Consider the following 24,866-nt stretch of genomic DNA (forward strand, 5'->3'; position numbering starts at 1 on the left):
AACAAAATGGGGGAACTAGAGACAATAGCGAGACATGACATATTGGATATCATTGGCATAACAGAAACATGGTGGAATGAAGAAAACAAATGGGACACAGTACTACAGGGATACAAACTGTATAGAAGAGATCGAGTAGGGCAGAAAGGTGGAGGTATTGCTCTATATGTTAAGGAGGGAATAGATTCTGTTGAAATGGTTACAACAGAAATGAAAGAGAAGCTTGAGTCACTCTGGATCAAAATTCCTGGTCAATATGGTGCAGATACGAAAATTGGCCTTTACTATCGTCCCCCAGGACAGGCGGAGGAAACTGACTCAGAAATGATGGAGGAAATCAAACAAGAATGCAAGACGGGCAATGAAATTATATTGGGAGACTTCAATTTCCCAGGGATAGACTGGAAACTAGCAACCTCCAACTGCGGCAAGGAGGCCAAGTTCCTGGAGGTGCTAGGGGATTGCTTCCTGGAACAAATGGTAAAAGAGCCGACAAGAGGCAACGCCACCTTGGACTTGGTCCTAAATGGCCTCACGGGACCGATAACAGAAGTGGAAGTCGTGGTTCCACTGGGAACGAGTGATCACGATGTAATCAACTTTAAACTTGACATCGGGAAAGGGAAACATGCCAAAACCTTAACCACCACCTTAAACTTTAAAAAGGGTAAATACGATCGCATGAGGGCCATGGTAGAAAAACGACTAGAGAAGATGGTGGACAAACTTGAAACGGTAGATCAGGCATGGTCCCTACTGAAAAATACTATCACTGAAGCACAAGATCTCTACATTCCGAGGATTTCCAAAGATCGGAGAACAAAGAGCAAAAGAGAACCGGCATGGCTTACCATACAGGTGAAGGAAGCCATAAAATAAAAGAAGGACTCTTTCAAAAAATGGAAATGCATAAAGACAACCGAAGCCTGGAACAAACATAAAGATGATCAGAAGAAATGTCACAAGGCGGTGAGGGATGCCAAACAGGATTATGAGGAAAAAATAGCCCAGGAGGCCAAAAACTTCAAGCCCTTCTTTAGATACGTGAAAGGGAAAAAACCTGCAAAAGAGGCAGTGGGACCCCTGGACGACCAGGGAAGAAAAGGGTACATCAAGGAAGATAAACAAATCGCAGACAAACTAAATTCCTTCTTTGCGTCTGTCTTTACGAAGGAAGACACCTCAACAATACCTGAAGCAGAGAAAGTGTTTCCAGGAGAAATAGAAGACAGCCTCACCACAGTTGAAGTGGACTTAGACCAGATATACTATCAGATCGACAAACTTAAAAGTGACAAATCCCCTGGACCGTATGGAATTCACCCGAGAGTCTTAAAGGAATTGAAGGTTGAAATCGGAGAGTTATTGCACAAACTTGCAAACCTGACAATCAGAACTGGACAGATACCGGACGACTGGAGGATAGCGAACGTCACGCCAATTTTCAAAAAAGGATCAAGAGGGGAACCGGGCAACTATAGGCCTGTGAGTCTTACGTCGGTCCCCGGCAAGATGGTTGAAGCACTGATCAAGGATAGCATAGTCCGGCACTTGGACGCACACGACTTGATGAAACCCAGTCAACATGGATTCAGGAAAGGGAAATCATGTTTGACGAATTTACTCCAATTTTTTGAGACCGTAAACGAGCAAATTGATAGTGGGAAGCCTGTGGACATAATATACTTGGACTTCCAGAAAGCGTTCGACAAAGTTCCACATGAAAGACTTCTCAGGAAACTACAAAGCCATGGCATAGAGGGAGATATACAAAGATGGATAGGCAAATGGCTGGAAAACCGAAAGCAGAGAGTGGGCATAAATGGGAAGTTCTCCGACTGGGAGAAAGTGACTAGTGGTGTACCCCAGGGCTCGGTACTTGGGCCGATCCTTTTTAATATTTATATCAATGACCTGGAGGAAGGAACATCCAGTGAGATCATCAAGTTTGCAGACGATACAAAACTATGCCGGGCAATCAGATCGCAGGGGGATAGAGAGGAACTCCAGAGTGACTTGTGTCGGTTAGAAACATGGGCGGAGAAATGGCAGATGAAGTTCAATGTGGAGAAATGCAAGGTAATGCATTTAGGCAATAAAAATAAGGAATACGAGTATACAATGTCAGGTGCAACTCTGGGGAAGAGTGAACAAGAAAAGGACCTGGGTGTACTGATAGATAGGACCCTGAAGCCGTCGGCACAATGCGCGGCAGCGGCAAAAAAGGCAAATAGAATGTTGGGCATGATAAAGAAAGGAATCTCGAGTAGATCGGAGAAAGTTATAATGCCGCTTTATAGGGCAATGGTCAGACCACACTTGGAATACTGCGTCCAACATTGGTCGCCCTACCTAAAGAAGGATATAAAACTGCTGGAGAGGGTGCAGAGACGAGCAACAAAACTGGTGAAGGGTATGGAGAGACTGGAATATGAGGATAGACTTATAACACTAGGATTGTTCTCCCTTGAGAAAAGGAGACTGCGTGGGGATATGATCGAGACCTTCAAAATACTGAAAGGAATCGACAAAATAGAGCAGAGAAAATTATTTACACTGTCCAATTTGACACGGACTAGAGGACATGTAATGAAGCTAAGGGGGGACAGGTTCAGGACTAATGTCAGGAAGTTCTGCTTCACTCAAAGAGTGGTTGACACCTGGAATGCCCTCCCAGAGGAGATTATTGCGGAATCGACCGTCCTAGGCTTCTAGAGCAAACTAGATGCATATCTCCTTAAGAGAGGCATATAAAGATATGGTGGACTATAAATTACGCCAGGTGTACACCTGGCGGGGCCTCCGCGTGTGCGGATCGCCGGACTTGATGGACCGAAGGTCTGATCCGGAGATGGCAGTTCTTATGTTCTTATGTTCTTATGTTAAGGGTTCAAGAACTATATCAAAGAGCAAAGGAGATAATGGACAACCCTGTCTAACTCCCCTCTGCAATTTAAAAGCATCTGAAAAATTATTATTTATGTATAAACGAGCAGTTGGGGAGCTATACAGTGCTTGAATCATTTGTATAAATCCGGATCCAATACCAAACCACTCCATAGCTTGATACATGAAATTCCATTCTACACGATCAAAAGCCTTCTCAGCATCTAGTGATATTGAAAAAGCCGGATCATTAATTTGTTTTGTTAAATAATACATCTGAAATGCCAGTCTAGAATTATTAGAAGAGTTTCTTTGAGCAACAAATCCAGTTTGATTTATTCCTATTATATGCGGAAGAATTTTAGCCAATCTTAATGCTAAAATCTTAGCTAATAATTTACCATCTACATTTATTAAAGATATAGGCCTGTAATTTGACACCAATGTTGGATCTTTATTTGGCTTTGGCAAAACAATAGTTAAAGATTCTGCCATAGTGCCTGATATACAACCTTTATTCAGTTGATCCTGATATAGTTTTAATAAATATGGTAAAAGGGAAATTTGAAATTCTTTATAAAACTCTACTGTAAATCCATCTCCACCTGGAGCGGTCCCAACTCTAAGGGATTTCAATGCCATTTGTAACTCTTTTAATGATATAGGTTTATCTAAACTTCCTTTTATATGATCAGGAACCTTAGGACCTTCAACTAAACTCAAAAAATCCAACCCATCTTTCTCTTTATCTAAATAAGACTCAGAAGAATACAGTGACTTATAATATTTTAAAAATTGTTTTAATATATTTCCAATTTGAGAATGAGAATTTCCTAACTCATCCTTAATTATGCCTATTTTCTCTTTTCTTTTCTTTTAAATAATTTGCCAATAATCTTCCAGCCTTATTTGCACTACCATAATACACCGTTTGCTGAGCAAAAATATCTTTCCTTACTAACCCAGAGGAAATTTCATTATATTCACATTTTTTTAACAATATTTGAAATATCTCCTGTTCCCATTTATTAACCAATTTTAATTCCAAATTTTTAATTTCTTTTTCCAAATTTGCAAATTGCTTTCTTATCTGTTTCTTTTTATACGCAGAATATGATATAATTTGTCCTCTCATAGTTGCTTTGAAAGCATCCCATAATATTCCAATCGATATTTCCTCTAGATCATTAAGTCTGAAATATTCATTCATTTTGATCTGAAATTCTGTGCAAAATTTAGAATCAGCAAGCAAAGTATTATCAAACCTCCATACAGGTTTGGAATTATCTTGATCTATTAAGTTAACTTCTATCCACACACCACCATGGTCAGATATTACTATTGGTTCTATGTCAGCTTTTACAACTTGCTGTACAATCTGATCTGAAACAAAAATATAATCAATTCTTGAAAACGATTGATGAACATGTGAACAAAATGTAAATTCCCGATCATTAAAATGAAGAATACGCCATATATCTTTTAAATTACATGCTTGTACCAAATTATCTAATCCCATTGATTTCATAATTCTACTAGGCTTTTTATCCATTATTGGATCTATAACAGCATTGAAATCCCCAGCCACCACTATATTAGTAGTAGCCAGAGGTAAAACTAATTGTTGTAGAGATTTAAAGAATTCACTTTGATTCGAATTAGGGGCATATATATTTAGTAACGCCACTGTATTATTGCCCATGCTCATGTCAACAAGTAACCACCTTCCTTGAGGATCTGCCTTAACCATATTAAATGTTGCTGGACATTTTTTATTAATCAATATTGCTACTCCTGCCTTCTTTTTTATCGCTGGTGCATATAAACATTGTTTTATCCAATTACCTGATAGCTTCATAGACTCTATTCCAGACAAATGTGTCTCTTGCAGAAAACAAATATCTATATTTTGTTGTTTAATATATGCCAATACTTTTTCCTTTTTATTGGGTGATTGAGGCCATTTACGTTCAAAGAAAAAATTTTAAAACCCATTTTACAAATAAAATATAATATACAAACATATCCCTCTCAAACATAAAATATACATATTTTCTTTTTCCTTAAACCAGTATATGAATTTCCCCTCCCTCCCATCTTTCCCCATCCCCCCTTATTCCCTTCCCCCTCCCTCCCCTCCCCTAACACGACTGAAATCTTCGAAACACACATATTAACTGAGTAAAGAAAAAAAAACCTCCCCACAGGCAATAACATACTCATTTTTCCCTCTCTCTAATTCTTACCAAACAATCAACTCTAAACTCTCCTGCAGTCAATCCATTCTTTAATACCCTAAATACCCATATTTACTCTAATCCCATTTTTATAAACTTTTTCCCTCATTCAAACTTCCAAACATTCTTCCATCCTATACCCTTAATATATTTATAAAAGGATATACCCAATATTTCAGAATCCATTTTTTTTAATATAATTATACCCATCCAAGATTAATACTTTTTTTTTTCCTCTTTTTCCTTTCTAAATCTAACAGAATTTTCCCACAACGTCAATGGAACATACATCACTCCATCTTATTTTATTCATTTTTAGATTTAACCTATAAATCAAAAGAAGGATCAATCCATTTCAATCAAGCAATCTTCACAGTTTCAAGAACTCTCATTAAGTTTCATTACATTTCCAACTTATTACAGTCTATTCTCCACTCTTCTCGACTGTAATACTTGTACATCTTCATCCTGCTACTTCAGTCTCATTTAAATGTGAATCAACAACCAAATTAAGGATCAAGCCAATTCACTTAAGCGATCCTCACAATCCTGTCACTTCACACCAAGTTTCAGTACATCTTGTATTATCCTATATTCTGATTGTCAATATGTCTGTAATGTATCACTTATGCATCACCCTCTTGTTATCTCAGTCAAACTCAGTATATGATTTATAAATTGAATAAGGATCAATTTATATCCTATAAACAATTCTCCCATTCCCTCTATTACACACCAAGAAAACCTTACAAATTCCATCTTCTTGCAGATTGCTATTCTACCAATCTCAAATGAAGTACTTATGCATCATCAACCTTTTATATCAGTCATTCTCAGATGCAAATTATAAATTTAAGTAAGGATCAAGTCTTATCCAACAATCCAACTTTACAGTCTCAACACTTTACACCAAGATTCATTATATTTCCATCCTATTATATTTTAAGTTCCCACACTTCTCCAATGTAGCATTTATGTATCCTCAGTCTGTTATCTCAGTCTCGCTCAGATGTAAATTATAAAGTCACATTAAGAATCCATCCAAATCTTATAAGTGATCCTCATATTCTCTTCTTTTCATATAGGTTCCATCACACTTTCCTTCTTTTTAAATCTTCTTTTTTTCCATTCTTATTTTCTCATTAAAGTTCTTATTTCCTCTTTATCACTTAGATATCCATCACATATCTTACATTTTCCCATACCAATGACAATTCAACCTTACATTACAATAAGCCTTCCATCTATCCACTCTTCTGATCCTGCTTGAAATATTGATCCTTTTTCAACCTTAACTGCAACAATTTTTCTAGAAAATATTTTTCTCCTTTTCTCCTTTTTTTTTCTCTTCTTTTTCCTCTTTTATAAATATCTTCAAATTTTTCACCACAAAAATATAAACCAAAAATCAAATTCAGTATATATTAATTTCAGTGTCCATTTACTTTCATGAATCCATAGGCAAATCATATTGATCTAGAAATTCCTTTAATTTTACTACTTCTTCAAAATTATAAGTTTTATTCTCATAAGTTACCCTCATAGTAGCAGGGTATATCAATCCATATCTTGCCCCCAATGCTCTCAGTTTAGGTCTTAAGTCCAAAAGCTGTTTTCTTCTGTAGGCAGTAGCTTTTGCAAAGTCAGGTACTTTAAAGATCTTAGAGTCCTGACATTTAAGATCCTTGTTTCTTTTAGCCAGCTTTATAATCTCTACCACCTGCTGATGTCTTAGCAGCTTGAAAATTAGTGGACGGGGACCTTTCTGGCTACTTGATCTTTTCATCGGTATCCGATGTGCTCTTTCTACCTCTAAAGGAAAAGAGCTTTTAAACGGCAAGATCTTTGGGATAAAATTAGTCACAAATTGAATAGGATCATTCTGTTCAATCCCCTCAGGTATCCCAATCAGACGCAGATTATTCCTTCTTTCACGGTTTGACAAATCTTCAAAGTCCTTTTTCAACGCCTCTATTTCCCTGTGATCTTTTTTACACACCAGCGCTTCTGCCTCAGATTTTTCGCTTTTCTAACTGTTCAATTTTGAAGTCAACTGCCTGCATTCTATTTGTCAAAGTCTCTATTTCCTCCTTCACTTCTTTTATATTTTTAGCGTTATCGCTTACTATTTCTTTGATCTTCTGTAGCTCGTTCATCAAGTCCTTGTTTTCAATTTCATCCAGAGGCAACAGGACCGCTATCGGGGATACCGAATCCATTTTTGTTCTTTTTTTACTTCCTGCCCCTGAATTTGTCGGATTACTTTTACTTGGTTTACCCGAAGCCATTTCTTACTTAAACTCTCTCCTTTCACTCGCTTTTCATTAATTTTAACTGCTGAAATCTTAATAAAATTTGCCTGTCACAATGGAGCTAATCCTTTACCCATCCATTTTCATGTGCTGCGAAGCCACGCCCCCAAATTAATTAGAATTAACAAGGTTAGAAGCTTATTATTAACAGCGCTAGAGATAAGTTATTGTGGAGTAGGATTGTACAGGTTAGTTGCCTAAATACTTCAGGAACGGGTATGTTTTTAGGTGTTTCCTACATTCCTCATAAGTAATATGTGTGAGCAATTGTTCCAGATCTTTGCCCCATAATGCCGCTTGCGTGAGAGAATATGTTGATGGTGCTTTTTAAATTTACATTTACTTTTACTTGTCGGTTAGAAAAATGGGCGGAGAAATGGCAGATGAAGTTCAACGTGGAGAAATGCAAGGTAATGCATTTAGGCAGTAAAAATAAGGAATACGAGTACAGAATGTCAGGTGCAACTCTGGGAAAAAGTGAACAAGAAAGGGATCTGGGTGTACTGATAGATAGGACCCTGAAGCCGTCGGCACAATGCGCGGCAGCGGCAAATAAGGCAAATAGAATGTTGGGCATGATAAAGAAAGGAATCTCGAGTAGATCGGAGAAAGTTATAATGCCGCTTTATAGGGCAATGGTCAGACCCCACTTGGAATACTGCATCCAACATTGGTCTCCCTACTTAAAGAAGGATATAAAACTGCTGGAGAGGGTGCAGAGACGAGCAACTAAACTAGTGAAGGGTATGGAGAAACTGGAATATGAGGATCGACTTAAAACACTGGGATTGTTCTCCCTTGAGAAAAGGAGACTGCGTGGGGATATGATCGAAACCTTCAAAATACTGAAAGGAATCGACAAAATAGAGCAGAAAAAATTATTTACATTGTCCAATTTGACACGGACAAGAGGACATGAAATGAAGCTAAGGGGGGGCAAGTTCAGGACTAATATCAGGAAGTTCTGCTTCACACAGAGAGTGGTTGACATCTGGAATACTCTCCCAGGGGAGATTATTGCGGAATTGACAGTCCTAGGCTTCAAAAGCAAACTAGATGCATATCTCCTTGAGAGAGGCATATAAAGATATGGTTGGCTATAAAATAAGCCAGGTGTATACCTAGCAGGGCCTCCGCATGTGCGGATCGCCGGACTTGATGGACCGAAGGTCTGATCCGGAGATGGCGCTTCTTATGTTCTTATGTTCTTATCCTTTAAACGGTGGGGAAACAAAATTCGAGTGTGAGCTTCTCTTATGTCTGTTGTTTGAGAAAGAGAAGAGGTCAGGGGCTAAAACGAATACTGCCTTAAAGCAAAAGCATCCAAACTTAAACTTCACGTGTGCCTCCATCAGTAGCCAATGTAGAAGTTTTTAGGAAGGTGTTATCTGATCGATCTTCTTCAACCCAAAAATTAGCTTGACTGCCACATTTTGCACCAATTGTAATCACCGCATATTCTTCTGGGAAATTGCCTGGTAGGCGATATTGCAATAATCTAGTTGACTCAGTATAAGGGATTGTACTAGGATTCTAAATAATGAGACATCGAAATATGCTTTAATGGACCGAAGCTTCCAGAAAGTAACTTTCATGGTTAGACTCTGGTCCAGTGTTACACCCAATATCTTTATAGTGGGTTGGATGGGATAACTATGTTTATTGATGCACAGTGATGTTTTAGTGTCAAGTGGGTGTGGTGAAGCAACAAAAAATTTTGTTTTTTCTGAATTAAGCTTCAGTTTGAATTCAGTCATCCATTGCTCCATTGAGTTTAGTACTTCTGTTGCCTTAGGAATGACTTCTGAGAGAGAGGTAGCAAATGGGATAATGATTGTAAAGTCGTCTGCATAACTAAATAATTTTATTCCCAGCTGGGTTAGTTGTGCACCTAATGACGACATGTAAACATTGAAAAGCAGTGGGGACAATGGTGGTGACCCTTGCGGCACACCAGATGGATTTCTCCAGGTATCAGAGAGATCGTAATTAAAATGTACTTGATAGGAGCGGGACATAAGGAAGCCTCGAAACCAGTCTAACACTTCTCTCATACCAATTGCATCTAAGTATTGTAACAGTTTCCCATGGTTCACTAAGTCAAAGGCAGAGCTCATATCGAATTGCATGACCAGGGCATTAAAGCCCTAACTAAACAAGAACCATAAAAGTAATCACAATGACTGTAGTATGTGTGTGAAAGTTGGGAAGTGAGTTTGAATGTGAGTGATGGGGATTAGGTTCACTGACTAAATTATTCTGATATTTATTAATAAATTAAGTATTGGTAAGTTGTAAAAGTACTGTAATGAAAAGAACTGTGTGAGATAAGATTAAAATTGAATTTATTCAGATAATACTTGTTTGTATTAAACATTTAATAGCTGGTTTTAAGAATTTGAGTTATCAAATATTCAGTTGGAGATAACTGCTGTAACCGTGACCTGGTTTCAAAAGGTTACAAGAAACATCTACAAAGGCTAAGAAATACATGTCATGTCAGAACACCCTCTCAGAAATTCAGGCCAGAAGGCAGAGGGAAGACCAAATGATGACAACAACTATGGTTAAAAAATGAGGTGAAAAAAGAATGTAAATGAAGGAAACTGAAAACAGTATATTAGAGTTAAAACCTCAACACCCTGAGACTGTGGGTTGAAGCCCAGCACTGATCCTTGTGACCTATACAAATCACTTATCCCTCTCTTGCCCCAGTTATGTTAAGTAAATCTTGAGTCCTCTGGGACAGAAAAGGAAAGACACTTGAGTACCTGAATGTAGATAACTGATAACCTCCATTGATAGGCAGTATATAAATAACTAATAATAATAATAATAACAGTTTATATACGGCAGGACCGTGAAGTTCTATGCGGTTTACAATGCTTAGAAATGTTACAGATTGAGTGAATAAACAGAGTTACAGATTAAATGAACTAACAAAGTACAGATTTAGCGACAGGTGATTCTTGCGCTCTGTTGTTAAGGACTAAGATTGAATGGGTTGGTCTCCTAAGTATTTCAGGAATAGATGTGTTTTCAGACGTCTCCTGAATTCTCCATAGGTAGTAGGCACAAGCAATTGTTCAAGGTCTTTACCCCATAATGCTGCTTGATGTGCGAGAAGATGTTGATGATGACTTTTAAATTTACAACCTCTAACCGGTGGAGAAACGGAGTTCAGGTGTAAGCTTTGCTTGTGTCTGTTGGCTGAGAACCTAATGAAACTAATGAACCTGATGTGGTGCACAATTGCATCCAGTGGGGTTTGGAGGGACAACCATACACTTAAGGGAGTTATGGTAAGGTGTATTCCTGGGCCTTTTTGTGTGAAGTTCAATGCAGGGTCCCAATTCTCTATGTGGCCTGTTAAAAATGATAGCCCCTCCTTCATCCCAATGGCTTGTTTTGTGCATGTTCCTTTGGGACTTTTTTTTCTGAAATGGTTCAAAAACATACAGTAAATGCACTAACAAGCTCTTCTGAGAAATGGCCATTTTTGAAACACATAGATATTTTGTTGTTTTGAAAATGGTCATATTCTACAAAATGTCTAATCTCAGATTTGGAAGTTATATTGAAAATGCCTCTCCAAATATTTTTTGAGATATGGTGATCATGGGAACTCCAATGAGATCTTAACCACAATATACGGCCCATATACCCAAATTTATGTGAAGATACAAATATTCAATTCTGCTCAAAATCTGAAGAATTATTTTAAGATGAGTGCAAAAGTCTAGATAACACATGTGGTAATAATAAATCTTTTAAATAAGATGGATCATACATAAAATTTTAAATTTCTCCCTCTACTCTACCAGTAGCCAATTGCCACCAATTCAATTTCTGAATATAGCATTCATTTCTGAAATGTCGTTACCTTCCATGGCAAATAATCTGATAATCTCTGTCGGTCTCCATTCCACATGGTGGTATTTCCAGAGCCAGAGAAAAGCATGTCTTCCAGTGCATGTGCCAGGGCATACACAGCATTGTAAATGGCATAACTGCTGGCAAAGTGGGTATTGGTACAGTGGTTAAAGTAACCATATGGTTTTGTATGTTTACATGATTTTCTGATGTTTTTGGAGCAGAAATTTTGACATAGTCCATTCCACCACAAATGAATATATGTATTATAAGGAAACATAATAGGATTTACCTCTCGTACAAATTTTAAAAAGCTTGGAATATTTTTCTTCATTCCTGTGAATAGCAAGGTGTTATTCTGAAAACTAGGTTTCATTTGTTGGCGAGTTGTGAAATCAAAGTCAGTTATGGTGATACAGACCTTGCCAGGTATCTCTAGAATACCTATCCAATGAATAAAACTCCATGAAAGCTGCATTTCAAAATAGCTAATGATTACTTTAGTTGATGATTTTTGAATAGTCTCATTCATTTTGTCAACTCTTAGATTTTGCCACTTTCTGAGTATTTCTATGAATTCAATACAGGCTCCATTCTGCTCAATCCTTTCTTTCAGGAGATGGACAAACTGCAGGCTGTTGTCATCTTCATGTATAATGATACCAACCCAAGTCCAGTTGAAATGTTTCAGTAATTTCATGATCCCAGCAATGATCTGAAGAATGTTGGGCACAGTCTGATATAGATAAGGAAACTTAGAAATATATCTGTTAAAAGGATTCTGAGAAGCATAGCTGATCTGTCAAGAAATATAGTTAATTCAGAATTATCTTTATCTTCCAGAGATTGTGGGAATTAGCTACTAAGCTACAGTAAAATATTGCATGTTAACACAGTTTAGTTATCTGTAGAGTCAATAATACAACTTGTAATTATGATCAACCCCACAAACTGTATTATTCTTATACCCTGAAGCATTGGGCCAGTAATGTGCAGTCCTGTTCTTCTGGGCACCATCTTAAATAAAGACTTCCTTAAAAAGGATGTTCCCAAATAATGACTTCCTATCCTTCTGAAGTCACTCCCACTTCCTAAGGCCAACCCCTCCTTCAAACATATTATCAGACCCTTGAGGTCAACCCTATTTCCCAGAAGCAACTGCCTCCAAAGTCACCTTACCAGATCCCTCACCCACCTCAAGTCACCCCAGCCCCTTAACTCCCCAGAAATCCACTGGACCTACCAAGGGATTCCTTGCTGTCTAGCAGATGGGGAAGGAGTTATCCCATTTTATTTTGCTCCATCAGGCTCTGGATTCAAAATAGATTACTTCTAGGGTTTGTATTACCAGTTAAAAATGCAATATTAAAATTCCTTATCTCACAATTTCACCTCAGAAGTAGACATATAAAACTATTTAAGGATTTAACAGGTTCCATTTTAAACTTGGAGAGTAAAAATGTCAGAATAACTTCTGCCTCAGATGCTAGACCCCAGGGAATGCTTTGGTAGGTCCTGAGGGTTTGGGGAGAAATTAGTTTGAGGGTGGGGATTCTGTGAAGGATCTTCAGGAGGGTAAGTCTATTCTATGGAGGGAACGTTGACTTTGGGTGATAAGAGTTTATTCTGGGGATTGGGATGATTCTGAGTGATGGGATTGGAGGAAGATTATAAAGGGAGACACATACCTCTTTGTATGCATTGGTCCTTTTAACATAGAAACATGATGGCCGATGAAGGCTAATTGACACATCTAGTATGCTCATCTGCAGCATTCACTATCTCCTTCTCTCCCTCCCTAAGGGATCCTATGTGCCTGCCCCAAGCTTTCTTGAATTCAGATACAGTCTTTGTCTGAACAACATCTATCGAGAGACTATTCCATGCTTCTACAACCCTTTCTATTAAAAAAAATATATTTCCTAGTTTACTCCTGAGCCTATCACCTCTTTACCTCATACTATTCCCTCTCAGTCTGGAGTTTCCTTTCAGTTGAAAGAGACTCACCTTGCGTGTATTTATGCCACACAGGTATTTAAATGTCTCTATAATATCTCCCCTCTCCTGTCTTTCCTCCAAAGTATACATATTGAGATCTTTAAGTCTATACCCGTGGAGGGGCATAATAAAAAAAAACCCATCTAAGTCCCTTTTTGGCCTAATGCCTTAAACGTTGAAAGTAGAAGCAGGGAAAATATCCATAATCAAAAAAAAATGTCCAAATGGAGGTTTTCTTTTTATAATGGCCTGCCTCTACATTCAGCTCTTTAAACGCCAAGACCACCACGATGTCTACACTTATACCCCATAATGAACCAATAAAACCGCCTAAGCCCCAAACGTCCAACAGAAGGGCTTTTAGGCGAAGGAGGAGCCAGTCCTTCACCTAAAAGCTGGATTCTGTAACAGGTGTCTGTCAAAAACAACACCGGTTACAGAATCCACACCTACCCCCCGATGACATCGGGGCAGGAGGGAACCAAAGCCCTCCTGGTCTCTCGCCCCCCACCCCCTATACAATCGGGCTTAAGGGAGCCCAACCCCTCCTGCCCAAGTGGACCCTCTACCCCACACCCCCACTACAATATGGGCAAGAGGGATTCCAGGCCTTTTTGCCCTCGACACAACACCCCATTGACCGCTCCCTGAGCCCCTGATCTCCCCCCCCTTGCTAACCCGTGTCCCCCTGCCGACCCCACGACCCATCCCCCACCCCAGTCCCACCCCCCATACCTGTAAAATGTTGGCCGGATGGACGTTTGCCAAACCCGCCCATCCACAGACCAGCCGGCTGCAGAATGGGGCTGGATTGGCCCAGGCGTCTGAAACCCCGCCTGGGCCAACCAGAATAGGCAGCAGAGAGAAGATTCCTAGGATTGAGATAGCTTTCATATAAGGTGAAAAGAGAAAGATGGGAGTGCTAAATCTCATCAGATTGGACAAGTCAATCTCTCTGAGACTAGAAGACAAGAACCAAAGAAGAAAAGTCAGGCAAAAACAAAACAAGGCGAAAAAAAGAAGAGAAAGAAGAATGAAAAAAGAATTTTATCAGGCATAGGCTTACCCTATGGCTCCAGAAAAAGAAGACGAATATAAGGAAAAAGTAGAAATCACTCTCAATATATTTATCTAAAATCAAGTTTCAAGTTTGAAGTTTATTTAAAATTTCTTAAACTTCCTAATCAGACTTCTAGGTGATGTACAATTATAGTAAAAACAGATATTGACTATACTACAAATTTAAAATAATAAACATCTTTACTGATAGTTAATACATCCTAGGACGCTTTAACCAGGGACAAACAGAAACAAAAGGAAAAAAAGGTTGGAACTACAATATTATAGAGAACGAGAGAACAAATTAAAGAAAGTACACTGGGAAGGGTTGCTGTGGAGGCTGAGAGATAACGGAAAACCATAGCAAGAAAACAACAGGTAGCGAAAAAGACTTCCGTTAAAGCCCCAAAGGACTAGGAAATGCTAAGACTCAAATGGCCTTTTTGCCATATTGAACATGGAGTTACTAGTACATTATTCCCTTGAAGATGTGCCTTGTGAGAGGGGTTCTCCGATAGGGATTTGAAGCTTGGTCGGTGTTACTTAACAAAACAGCATTTAAAACATGAAAACAAGCCAAATAAAATGGCATAACCATGCAAACTATCTTAGAATGAAATATATGGGGCTGATGTCATAAGACAAATACTACTTAATTGAAGCATGAATAAAACCCCAAAATCAGAATCATATCTGAGGGATACATGCTAAAACCATAAATATAAAGTGTGTATGAAGCATTAAGATAACTTACCTAAAAGCAAATGTCATAAGGGAGGAACAGATAAGACCCAAATGAAGGAAAAAAAAAGATAAGAACTAAAGAGAGCCGTGTGTACTAAAATGAGAATACTGTGCTTAAAATATGAATGGACAAGAATGGCAAGACTGAACGTGGAGATAGCACCAAGTCTGAAAGTATGTGAAAGCCAGATGGAGAGTGACTGTGGTAGACTCAACGGACCAGGCTGTGATTGTTAACGATGTGGGAGGGACGGGTTTTCTGGGCTGCTGAGCTGATTGTGGCAGCCACGATCAGCTTAGCGACCCGATTCTAAGTCCAAACATATAAGTTTCATCTGGCAACCCGTCAAACCTATTTTGTTATGGCTGCTAGATGACTAAGTCTAGGTCGGCCCACTTCCCGCCTTATCCACTCCTACAAAAATGCCCCTTTTCACTCTGGACGTACAGACCTAAGCTGGTTTAGATACGTCTAAAACCAGTTTTAATTATTGGTACTTGAATAATCTGTCTTGTTAATCGTCCAAATACTGACGTAGCCTACTAAAAATGTAACTTTAATTGCCATCCTTTAGTTTTGGAAGCTTATAACATTTATATGTTTGTAATAGCAATTTGGATTCACTTTTATTAAAGATGATGGTCTGTAGAAATGGATTATAGAACAGGAAATAAAGTAAAATGTAGCTGTCACCTTACTTGTGGGTAGTGGTATATTGAGATCAAATTTGATATTTGACTTGATCCCTCAGATGGGAGACCTTCTATGATAGCAGCAAGTGTTCCAGATGTTTTGCAGTTATAATTAATGTTTGGCACGTCCTTTCGTGAAAATATATTCATGGCAACCCTAAGTTGTGTAAGCTGATTATTGTAAGAGTCAAAAAGGTGATACCCCAGTGTAATGTTGGGTAAGAGCTCTGAGCTGTTGTTAATCTCCTCCATTGCAAAGATGAAGGCCAGGAAGTTGTAATAGCTGTTGACGTTAGGTCTGTAATGAGAATCAGTTTCAGAAAATGTAAAATAAACATGCAATTTGCTGCTAAGCTTATCTATGGTAAAAGTAAATTTGACTATGTAACTCCTTTGCTTAAAGAATTACATTTGCTTCCTATGCATCCCAAATTATTATTATTTTTTTTAATCTATATTGATTTTATAAGCATACAAAAAGTGCAAACAGTATACATTCAAAGAATTCAATAAACAGCACTTGCAAATTACTGAAACAAATTACCCATCTCTTCCCCCTTTCCCATCCTCCCTTCCTAGATGTGTGTGCAAACAAGACTTAATCTAGTGAATTATGAATCATTAATTTGTTTAACAAAAGACTCCAAGGGACTCCAAATTTCTTTAAAATTTTTACTTTTCCCAAATTGTTCCACCAACATTCCGGATGTGGAAAAAGGACAAAACTGAGGAAAACTGGAAAGAGCACAGGAAGCATCAAAAAGAGCAAAAAGAGAATACGAAGAGAGGCTAGTCAGGGAAGCACAAAATTTCAAACCGTTTCTTCAGATATGTTAAAGGGAAGCAGCCGGCAAGGGAGGAGGTGGGACCGCTGGATGAAGGAGATAGGAAAGGAGTGGAGAAGGAGGAAAAAAAAGTGGCGGATAGACTAAACAGGCTCTTTTCGAAACCTGAAAAAATCTTCAAAGGAAATCAAGCAAGAAAATTAACATCCCTGAAGATGTACTCAAGCAGATAGATAGATTAAAAGCTGACAAATCTCCGGGCTGGGACGGAGTCCACCCTAGGGTACTGAAAGAACTAAAGGAAGAAGTAGCGAAATTACTACATCAGGTTTGTAATCTATCCCTAAAAACAGGTGATTCCGGAGGATTGGAAAATATCAAATGTTACACCCATCTTTAAAAATGGATCAAGAGGTGACCCGGGGAACTACAGACTGGTAAGTCTAACTTCGGTCCCGGGGAATATGGCGGAAGCGCTGATAAAAGACAGCATCGATGAGCATCTAGAAAGGAACAAACTGATGAAAACAAGCCAACATGGCTTCTGCAAGGGAAGATCGTGCCTAACGAACTTACTGCACTTCTTCAAAGGAATTAACAAACAAATGTACGTAGGGGCCCCCATAGACATTGTATACTTGGATTTTCAAAAAGCCTTTGACAAGGTACCCCATGAACGCCTACTACGGAAACTGAAGAACCATGGGGTGGAAGGTGATGTACATAGATGGATCAAAAATTGGCTGTCGGGCAGGAAGCAAAGGGTAGGAGTGAAGGGCCACTACTCGGACTGAAGAAGGGTCACGAGTGGTGTTCCGCAGGGGTCGGTACTTGGACCACTACTATTCAATATATTTATTAATGACCTATACACAGGGACGAAGTGCGAAGTTATAAAATTTGCAGATGACACAAAACTTTTTAGTGGGGTTAGGACTAAGGAGGATTGTGAAGATTTACAAAGAGACCTAAACAAACTGGGAGAGTGGGCAAATAAATGGCAGATGAAGTTTAATGTAGAGAAATTTAAAGTCTTACATGTAAGAAACAGAAACCTGATGTACAGCTATACGATGGGAGGGCTGGTAATGGGTGAAAGTAGCCAAGAGAAGGGGTACTGGTGGACAAAACATTGAAGCCATCGGCACAGTACGCAGCGGCCTCTAAGAAGTCGAATAGAATGCTAGGCATTATCAAGAAAGGTATTACAACCAGAACGAAGGATGTTATCTTGCCGTTGTATCGGGCGATGGTGCGCCCGCATCTGCAGTACTGCGTCCAATATTGGTCGCAGTACCTTAAGAAAGATATGGCGATGCTCGAGAAGGTTCAAAAAAGAGCAACGTGCTTGATAAAAGGTATGGAAAACCTTTCATACGTTGAAAGATTTGAGAAGCTGGGGCTCTTTTCCCTAGAAAAACAAGACTTAGAGGGGACATGATAGAGACTTACAAGATCATGAGGGGCATGGAGAGGGTGGAGGGGGACAGATTCTTCAAACTTTTGAAAATGACAAGAACAAGAGCACATTCAGAAAAATTGAGAGGGGACAGATTCAGAACCAATGCTAGGAAGTTCTTCTTCACCCAAAAGGTGGTGGACACCTGGAATGTGCTTCCAGAGGGTGTGATATGACAGAGTACAGTTTTGAGGTTCAAGAATGGATTAGATGATTTCCTGAAGGAAAAGGGAATAGAAGGGTATAGCTAGAGGATTAACATACAGGTCCTGAACCTGATGGGCCCTGCGTCAGCGGACTGCTGGGTGCGATGGACCTCTGGTCTGACCCAGCGGAGGCACTGCTTATGTCCTTAAGTCCTTAACATTCTTTCATAACGGTAGTATAAGCAAAGTGTTTCCCACCAAAAGGTAAAATTTAAACGCTCCCATTTTTTCCAATTTCTAGTGATTAAATGTATCTGCATTGCTTTCAAGATTCTATTTGGCATTTTCACTACTCTGGTTCCTTTAGATTGGAATGTCCATAGATCTCATCTTGCAAGAAGTTCTCAAAAACTAAAACTTTTATTTCCTTCCCTTAGGGGTAATAACAGATCTACCAGGAGATTCAGTTACTCTTTTGTTTTCAAAATGACTGAGCTATGGAATAACTTAACGCTTATACTATGAAGTTTGTGATCCTTCTTTTACTTCTGGAAAGCTCTGAAGACTTTCCTTTTTTTTTTTTTGTTCAAAAAGGTTTATTGGTTTTAAGATAAGAATACAAATATATAGAACATAAATAACAAATAGAATATCACTGTGTATATAGCAATTACATAATACAGCATATACATGGGAAGGAATGAGTTACATTATATTATACAAAGACAGTTAGGCAAGTGAACGATGAATAATCAGAGAACAAAGCTAAAGGGGAAATAAGCTAGCTTGAGGATTCACAATATCAGGTAAGGGGGACCATATGTAGTCAAACATCTGTGTTCGATTGTTCTTTTCAGCTAATGCCTTTTCATATTTTCCGGTCAAACAAATAGAGTTCCACCAGGTGTGGAAATCAACCTTGGATAAATCTTTCCAATTATAAAGAATATTTTGGATAGCCAATGCCAGTAAAGTAGTGAACAATTTAGCTGAGTGGAGATCCAATGGAGTTTGTAAACCCTGTGACATGCAAATTATTATGGAAAATGACAAAGGTTCCTCTATGCCCAGGATAATGCATATGGTGGACCAGACCTTATACCAGTAATCTGTGAGGAGGGTACAGGAATATAGAAGATGTGATAAGGTACCAATTTGTGATTAACAAGACCAGCAATTAGGTGATATAGATGAGTCAACTTTATGAGATAAAAGAGGAATCCATGTGGCTTTGTGAAGTAGAAAAAACATTGATTATAGTAAGGATGCTGATCTGATAGATTTAAAAAGTTGTGCTTACACTTTGGACCAATCTATTGCATCAGAAGGTAGGTTAAGTTCTTGGGTCCATTTGGTCTCTTTGAGAAGTGGAGCGTCGGAAGAAATCTTTTGAAGCAATTTGTACCATATCGAAGCTGTGCTACCTAGTTCAGACAGTGTGTTGTTGTGTGAAATAAGACTAGGAGCAGAATTCAGGGAGAGTATATTAGGGAATGAGCTCAATATACAGTGTCATAGCTGCAGCCAGGGAAAATATTGATTTGAGGGTATTTGAAATTTATCAGCCAGTTCTGAGAAAGAAAGCCACCTATTGTGTACCAGTAAGTCTTGAATATACCAGATTTCACTACTTTGCCACTTCGGCCAGGATATCGTTTCATCTTGAATTTTAAGTCGAGTGTTGTTCCAAATGGGAATCAGACTGGAGGCAGACCATGGTATTGGAAGAACACTATCAATTGTGGTCAAAACAGTTTTCAGTGAGGCTATAATGGGTTTTTTCTGCTCATTCTTGAACAAGGTGAGACAGGCAATACATCGGAGCTTGATCTGGCCATAAGTAGCCCAGTCCAACTTTATCCATGCGGGGACGGAGACTTGAGAATGAATCGGTAAGAACCGTGACCAATGTTGGATGATGAAAGCATGATGATACTGAAGGAAACATGGAAAGTTTACTCCACCCCTTGTTCTAATGGCCTTCAGTTTTGATAAGGCAATCCGAGGTTGTTTCTTGTTCCATAAGAATTGAGAGAGCAGGGTGTCAATTTGTTTATATATTTGTTTAGGGAGGAGAAATGGAAGCATACTCAGGACATAGATTATTTTAGGAGCAACTACCATGCAAATTGACTCAAGTCTGCCCCACAATGAGAGAGTTAATGGAGACCATTTTTGAGTTAGGGATTTGACAGTATCAATCAGGTATTCAGCGTTGAGTTGAATAGATTATTCAATGGTTGGAGCAAAGAATATCCCTAAATATTTCATTTGTAAATCTGACCATTCAAAACCAAACTGCAGGGATTCATATTTTGTGTCAGGACAATTTAAGGGCATGATTATAGATTTACTCTTATTAAGTTTGTATCCAGACTCCAATGAATATTTCTCAATTGTGGATAAAAGGGAGGAAGGAGATGTGGGTGAAATATATAGCAGAATATCATCAGCATATGCTGATACCTTTATTTCTTGATTCAGATGTTGGAAACCTTGTATATCTGGATTATTTTGAATGGCGATAAATAAGGGCTCAAGGGCAAGATCAAATAGAAGCGGAGAAAGAGGGCAACCCTATCTGATTCCTCTGCTGGGATTAAATGTAGAGGATAGTTTACCATTTATGAATGTCTTGGTAGAGGGAGTAGTATACAACAATCAAACTTTTTGGATAAAACTCGGTGAGAAACCGAACCATTGCATTACTCTAAAAAGAAATGGCCATTCCACCCTATCAAATGCCTTCTCAGCATCAAGGCCAATAGCTAGGACTTGTTGCTCAATAGAAGAAGTTTTGTTGTGTAATAAAGAAATAATGGTTGAGAATGTATGAGTGTTGTCTGAGGAGTGTCGTCCATTGATGAAACCACATTGATCAGGGTCTATGAGTTTCCTGATGATCTGTTGGATTCTACAAGCAAGAATTTTGGCATAAATTTTTGCGTCCACGTTTATTAAAGAAAGTGGTCGATAATTAGGAATCCGCTTCGTGTCTTTGCCAGGTTTCGGTAGAACAATTATGGTGGCTTCGGTTAACGAACCATGAGGGTGGCCAGACTCGATAAGGTGTTCAAGGTATCTAAGATAGTGTGGTAAGAGGATATCCTGAAATTCTTTATAGAATTCCACAGTTAGACCATCTGGGCCGGGAGCTTTTCCAAGTGCCATTGTGTGAATAATTCAAGATATTTCCTCTGTTGTGATAGGTGAATCCAACATTACAGAGTCCACAGGATCCAGCTTAGGATGCGGAGGGTTGTCCAAAAAGGAGGGAACAGCACAATTGTCTTCCATTTCTGAGGTGTATAAGGTACGGTAGTACTGCATAAAGGCTTGAGATATGTCTCCTGAGTCAGTGAGAATAGTAGAGTCATCTAGGGTTATGCTGGCTATGTCCAACTTTTCTATTCTGTTTTTCAGGGATGTAGCCAAGAGGTATCCACATTTGTTACTTTCAGCAAAGTATGAGGTGGATTTCTGGAATACAGTATGAGCGGCAGAGCTGCTCAATAAGGCATTATATTGATATTTCTGTTTCCCCAGTTGGTGCAGGAGAGACATATCTGATGGTGTTTGCTGGTGTAAAGATTCCAGGCGTTTGAGTTCCAACTCCATTTGATGTCTCTGAGGTTTGTGTTTATGGGCCACATAGGAAATGATTTGACCTCTAATAAATGCCTTAAAGGCATCCCACCAAGTATTCCAGGAGGTATGTTCAGTTTGATTTAGGAGAAAATAGTCTGTGATAGCGGCTCTGACATGATCGGTGAATCCAGGATCTTGTAGAAGAGTCGTATTAAATCTCCACTGCTTATGTGGGACTGCAGGCATTGTGATGTTTATCGTCATGGTGATTGCAGCGTGATCCGAAATAGAAATTGGATGTATAGTAGAGTCTACTACATCTGATATTAAAGAATGGCTAATGAGAAAATAATCTATCTGTGAGTAGGAGAGGTGTGGGTGTGAAAAGAAGGTGTATTCAGAGTGCAGAGGATGCATGAGTCTCCAAATGTCAGATAATTTCAAGGAGTCATACATTTGGTGCAAGGCAAACCAAGCTCTTGATTTTTTATATCTAACTTGAGATTTACGGTCTCTGGGGGGATCGAGCACTAGATTGAAGTCACCCCCGAGTATGATCTGTGAGTTAGAGTCTGAGAGAACAGAGGCTGTGATCTCATGGAAAAATTCAGGACTATCCACATTAGGAGCATAAATGTTGTATATAGTGAAAGCAGCTTCGCCACATATGATATTAACCTTTACCCATCTTCCGTGGACTGCTGGGCGCGATGGACCTCTGGTCTGATCTAGCGGAGGCACTGCTTATGTCCTTAAGTCCTTAACATTCTTTCATAACGGTAGTATAAGCAAAGTGTTTCCCACCAAAAGGTAAAATTAAAACGCTCCCAATTTTTCCAATTTCTAGTGATTAAATGTATCTGCATTGCTTTCAAGATCCTACTTGGCATTTTCACTACTCTGGTTCCTTTAGATTGGAATGTCCATAGATCTCATCTTGCAAGAAGTTCTCAAAAACTAAAACTTTTATTTCCTTCCCTTAGGGGTAATAACAGATCTACCAGGAGATTCAGTTACTCTTTTGTTTTCAAAATGACTGAGCTATGGAATAACTTAACGCTTATACTATGAAGTTTGGGATCCTTCTTTTACTTCTGGAAAGCTCTGAAGACTTTCCTCTTTGCTAAACATTGTGAAAACTTGCCCCTTTTGTTAATTTAGATTTTCTATTCACTGTTCTCTTAAAGCATTGTTATCACTTACTGTAAACCGAATCAAGCTCCATTTGGATGAAGACACGGTGTATAATACTAAAGGCCAAATCCTATAAGAAGCGCCCTAAAGATAGGCACCTATATAGGCACTGTTCAGCGCAATTCAAGTAAAGATGGGTGATGTTTAGTGAATCACGCTGAGCTGCACCTATTTTGGATGCGACCATAGAATAGGCCAGCTCTAGGCAAAACTAAATATTAGGCATCCATGTGAGCGCTTAAGCATGCTTATGAGCAGTGAATCTTTAAGAAGGCACCTAACATGTAGCCACGCCCACGTCTAACATGCATAGCGCCTATGTTTTTGAAGGCCACCTAAATTTTTAGAGGCGCCTTGTTACAGAATCGTGCTTTCTTGATAGGAACCTAGGTTTCAATCAGTGCTAATTAAAAAGCTTAATTGAGCTTGTTATTCAATTTAGATAGGCGCCTATCTACTTGAGCACCTCCAAAATTGGTGCCAAAAATTTGGCGCTTGTTACAGAATTTGGGCCTAAGTTATAGTTTAGTTTATATAAAATCGGATATATGTATAACTCTGAAATGCATGGACAGATTTCAACCAAATATGGTATACATATTGCGTACTCTCTAGGGAAAAATACTGTGGAGGTGGTAAAGGGTTGAAGTAAAAATTATCAAAAACAACGGATTGAGTGTCTACCCCATAGTGTTTTCGGGCTCGCTGAGATGAATACTCAGCATAACTGATACGCTTGGATAGATTTCAACCAAACTTGGTACACATATGACTTAATATCTGGGGATAAATATGGGTGGAGGGGGTAAAATGGGGTAACATGTGGGTTGGGGAAGGGGATGGGAAACGGGTAGGAAAGTGGTGACATAAAAAATGACTGATATTAGTGTCTAATCCATAAACGCATGGAGAGATTTCAACCAAACTTGGTATATATAAGACTTAATATCTAGGAAAAAATACTATGGGGGTGGGAAGGGGGTGATATTAGATATTAGTGTCTAATCCATACTTTTCGGGCTCACTGAGATGAAACTGACACTCCCAATACCATATAAGTCCAAATTCCAGACGTAATCACTGAATACAAGTCTATTGATACAGGAAGATTGGGATAAACAAAGATCAGGGCAACGCCGGGTGATCAGCTAGTAAAACATATAATAGAAACCTATGATTTTCAGTGGTGGACAAAAAAATATCTCTTTCCACTGTCTGTGGTCTTGAATTAGCGTTAGCAAAATTTGGCACTGTACAAGTGCCATCCTCAAGAAATGGGCAGACCACATGTTTGCACTATTATCAGAAGTGACCTCCAACACAAGCACAAGCCCCAAAATTCTGAAAATTTTAATGCAAAAGAGGTACTTCCATAAATAACCACAGGTTCCACTGAAAAGGGACACTTCTATGTGCATTCAAGGGACCTGACACAGCACTGTGTTTTGGCAAAGATTATGCTCCCTTAGTGTTCAATAGGTCTGGAAATATAGATCTGGCACAATCTTCATCAAAACATGGTGCTCATCAGATTAGCCTTTGGTTGTTTATGGAAGTACCTCTTTCGCATCAAAATTTGCAGCATTTCAGGACTTGTGTTCATTTGTTCTCCCCTCTCACCCTTTCTGTTTCCACAAGTCTCAGATGGGGAAGAGTAACCTTATTTTGCCAGGTCAGCCTTGAACTACCCTTGCAGGAAAAGAGTTGATTTAGGTGAATTTCAAGAGAATCACAGCAGCATCTCAGGATTTCTAATCTTTTTAATACCATTCTCCAAATAAATAAACAGTAAAATAAATAACATCTTTAGTAAATCATCCACTAAACTAAGAAAGTGCACTGCTTATGTCTACCTTTGTTTTCTTTCTCTTTTCCAGTGTTTCTACTGCTCT

General features: G+C 38.8%; 1 protein-coding gene across 1 annotated transcript in view; it reads right to left on the bottom strand.

Annotated features, from left to right (window-relative positions):
• The window catches only part of LOC117346314 (vomeronasal type-2 receptor 26-like), a 43,890-nt gene extending 22,527 nt beyond the window's left edge, over positions 1-21,363 (bottom strand). Inside the window, exons 1-4 of the mRNA XM_033915712.1 lie at positions 20,891-21,363; positions 19,493-19,651; positions 15,809-16,100; positions 11,319-12,107 (exon numbers count right to left, since the gene is read on the bottom strand). Coding sequence (XP_033771603.1) covers positions 11,319-12,107; positions 15,809-16,100; positions 19,493-19,651; positions 20,891-21,363 — 1,713 coding nt within the window. The remainder of the gene's footprint in view (positions 1-11,318; positions 12,108-15,808; positions 16,101-19,492; positions 19,652-20,890) is intronic.
• Between the last annotated feature and the right edge of the window lie 3,503 nt (positions 21,364-24,866).

This window comes from Geotrypetes seraphini, chromosome 12 (assembly GCF_902459505.1).
Source record: "Geotrypetes seraphini chromosome 12, aGeoSer1.1, whole genome shotgun sequence".
In the NCBI taxonomy this organism is placed as follows: domain Eukaryota; kingdom Metazoa; phylum Chordata; class Amphibia; order Gymnophiona; family Dermophiidae; genus Geotrypetes; species Geotrypetes seraphini.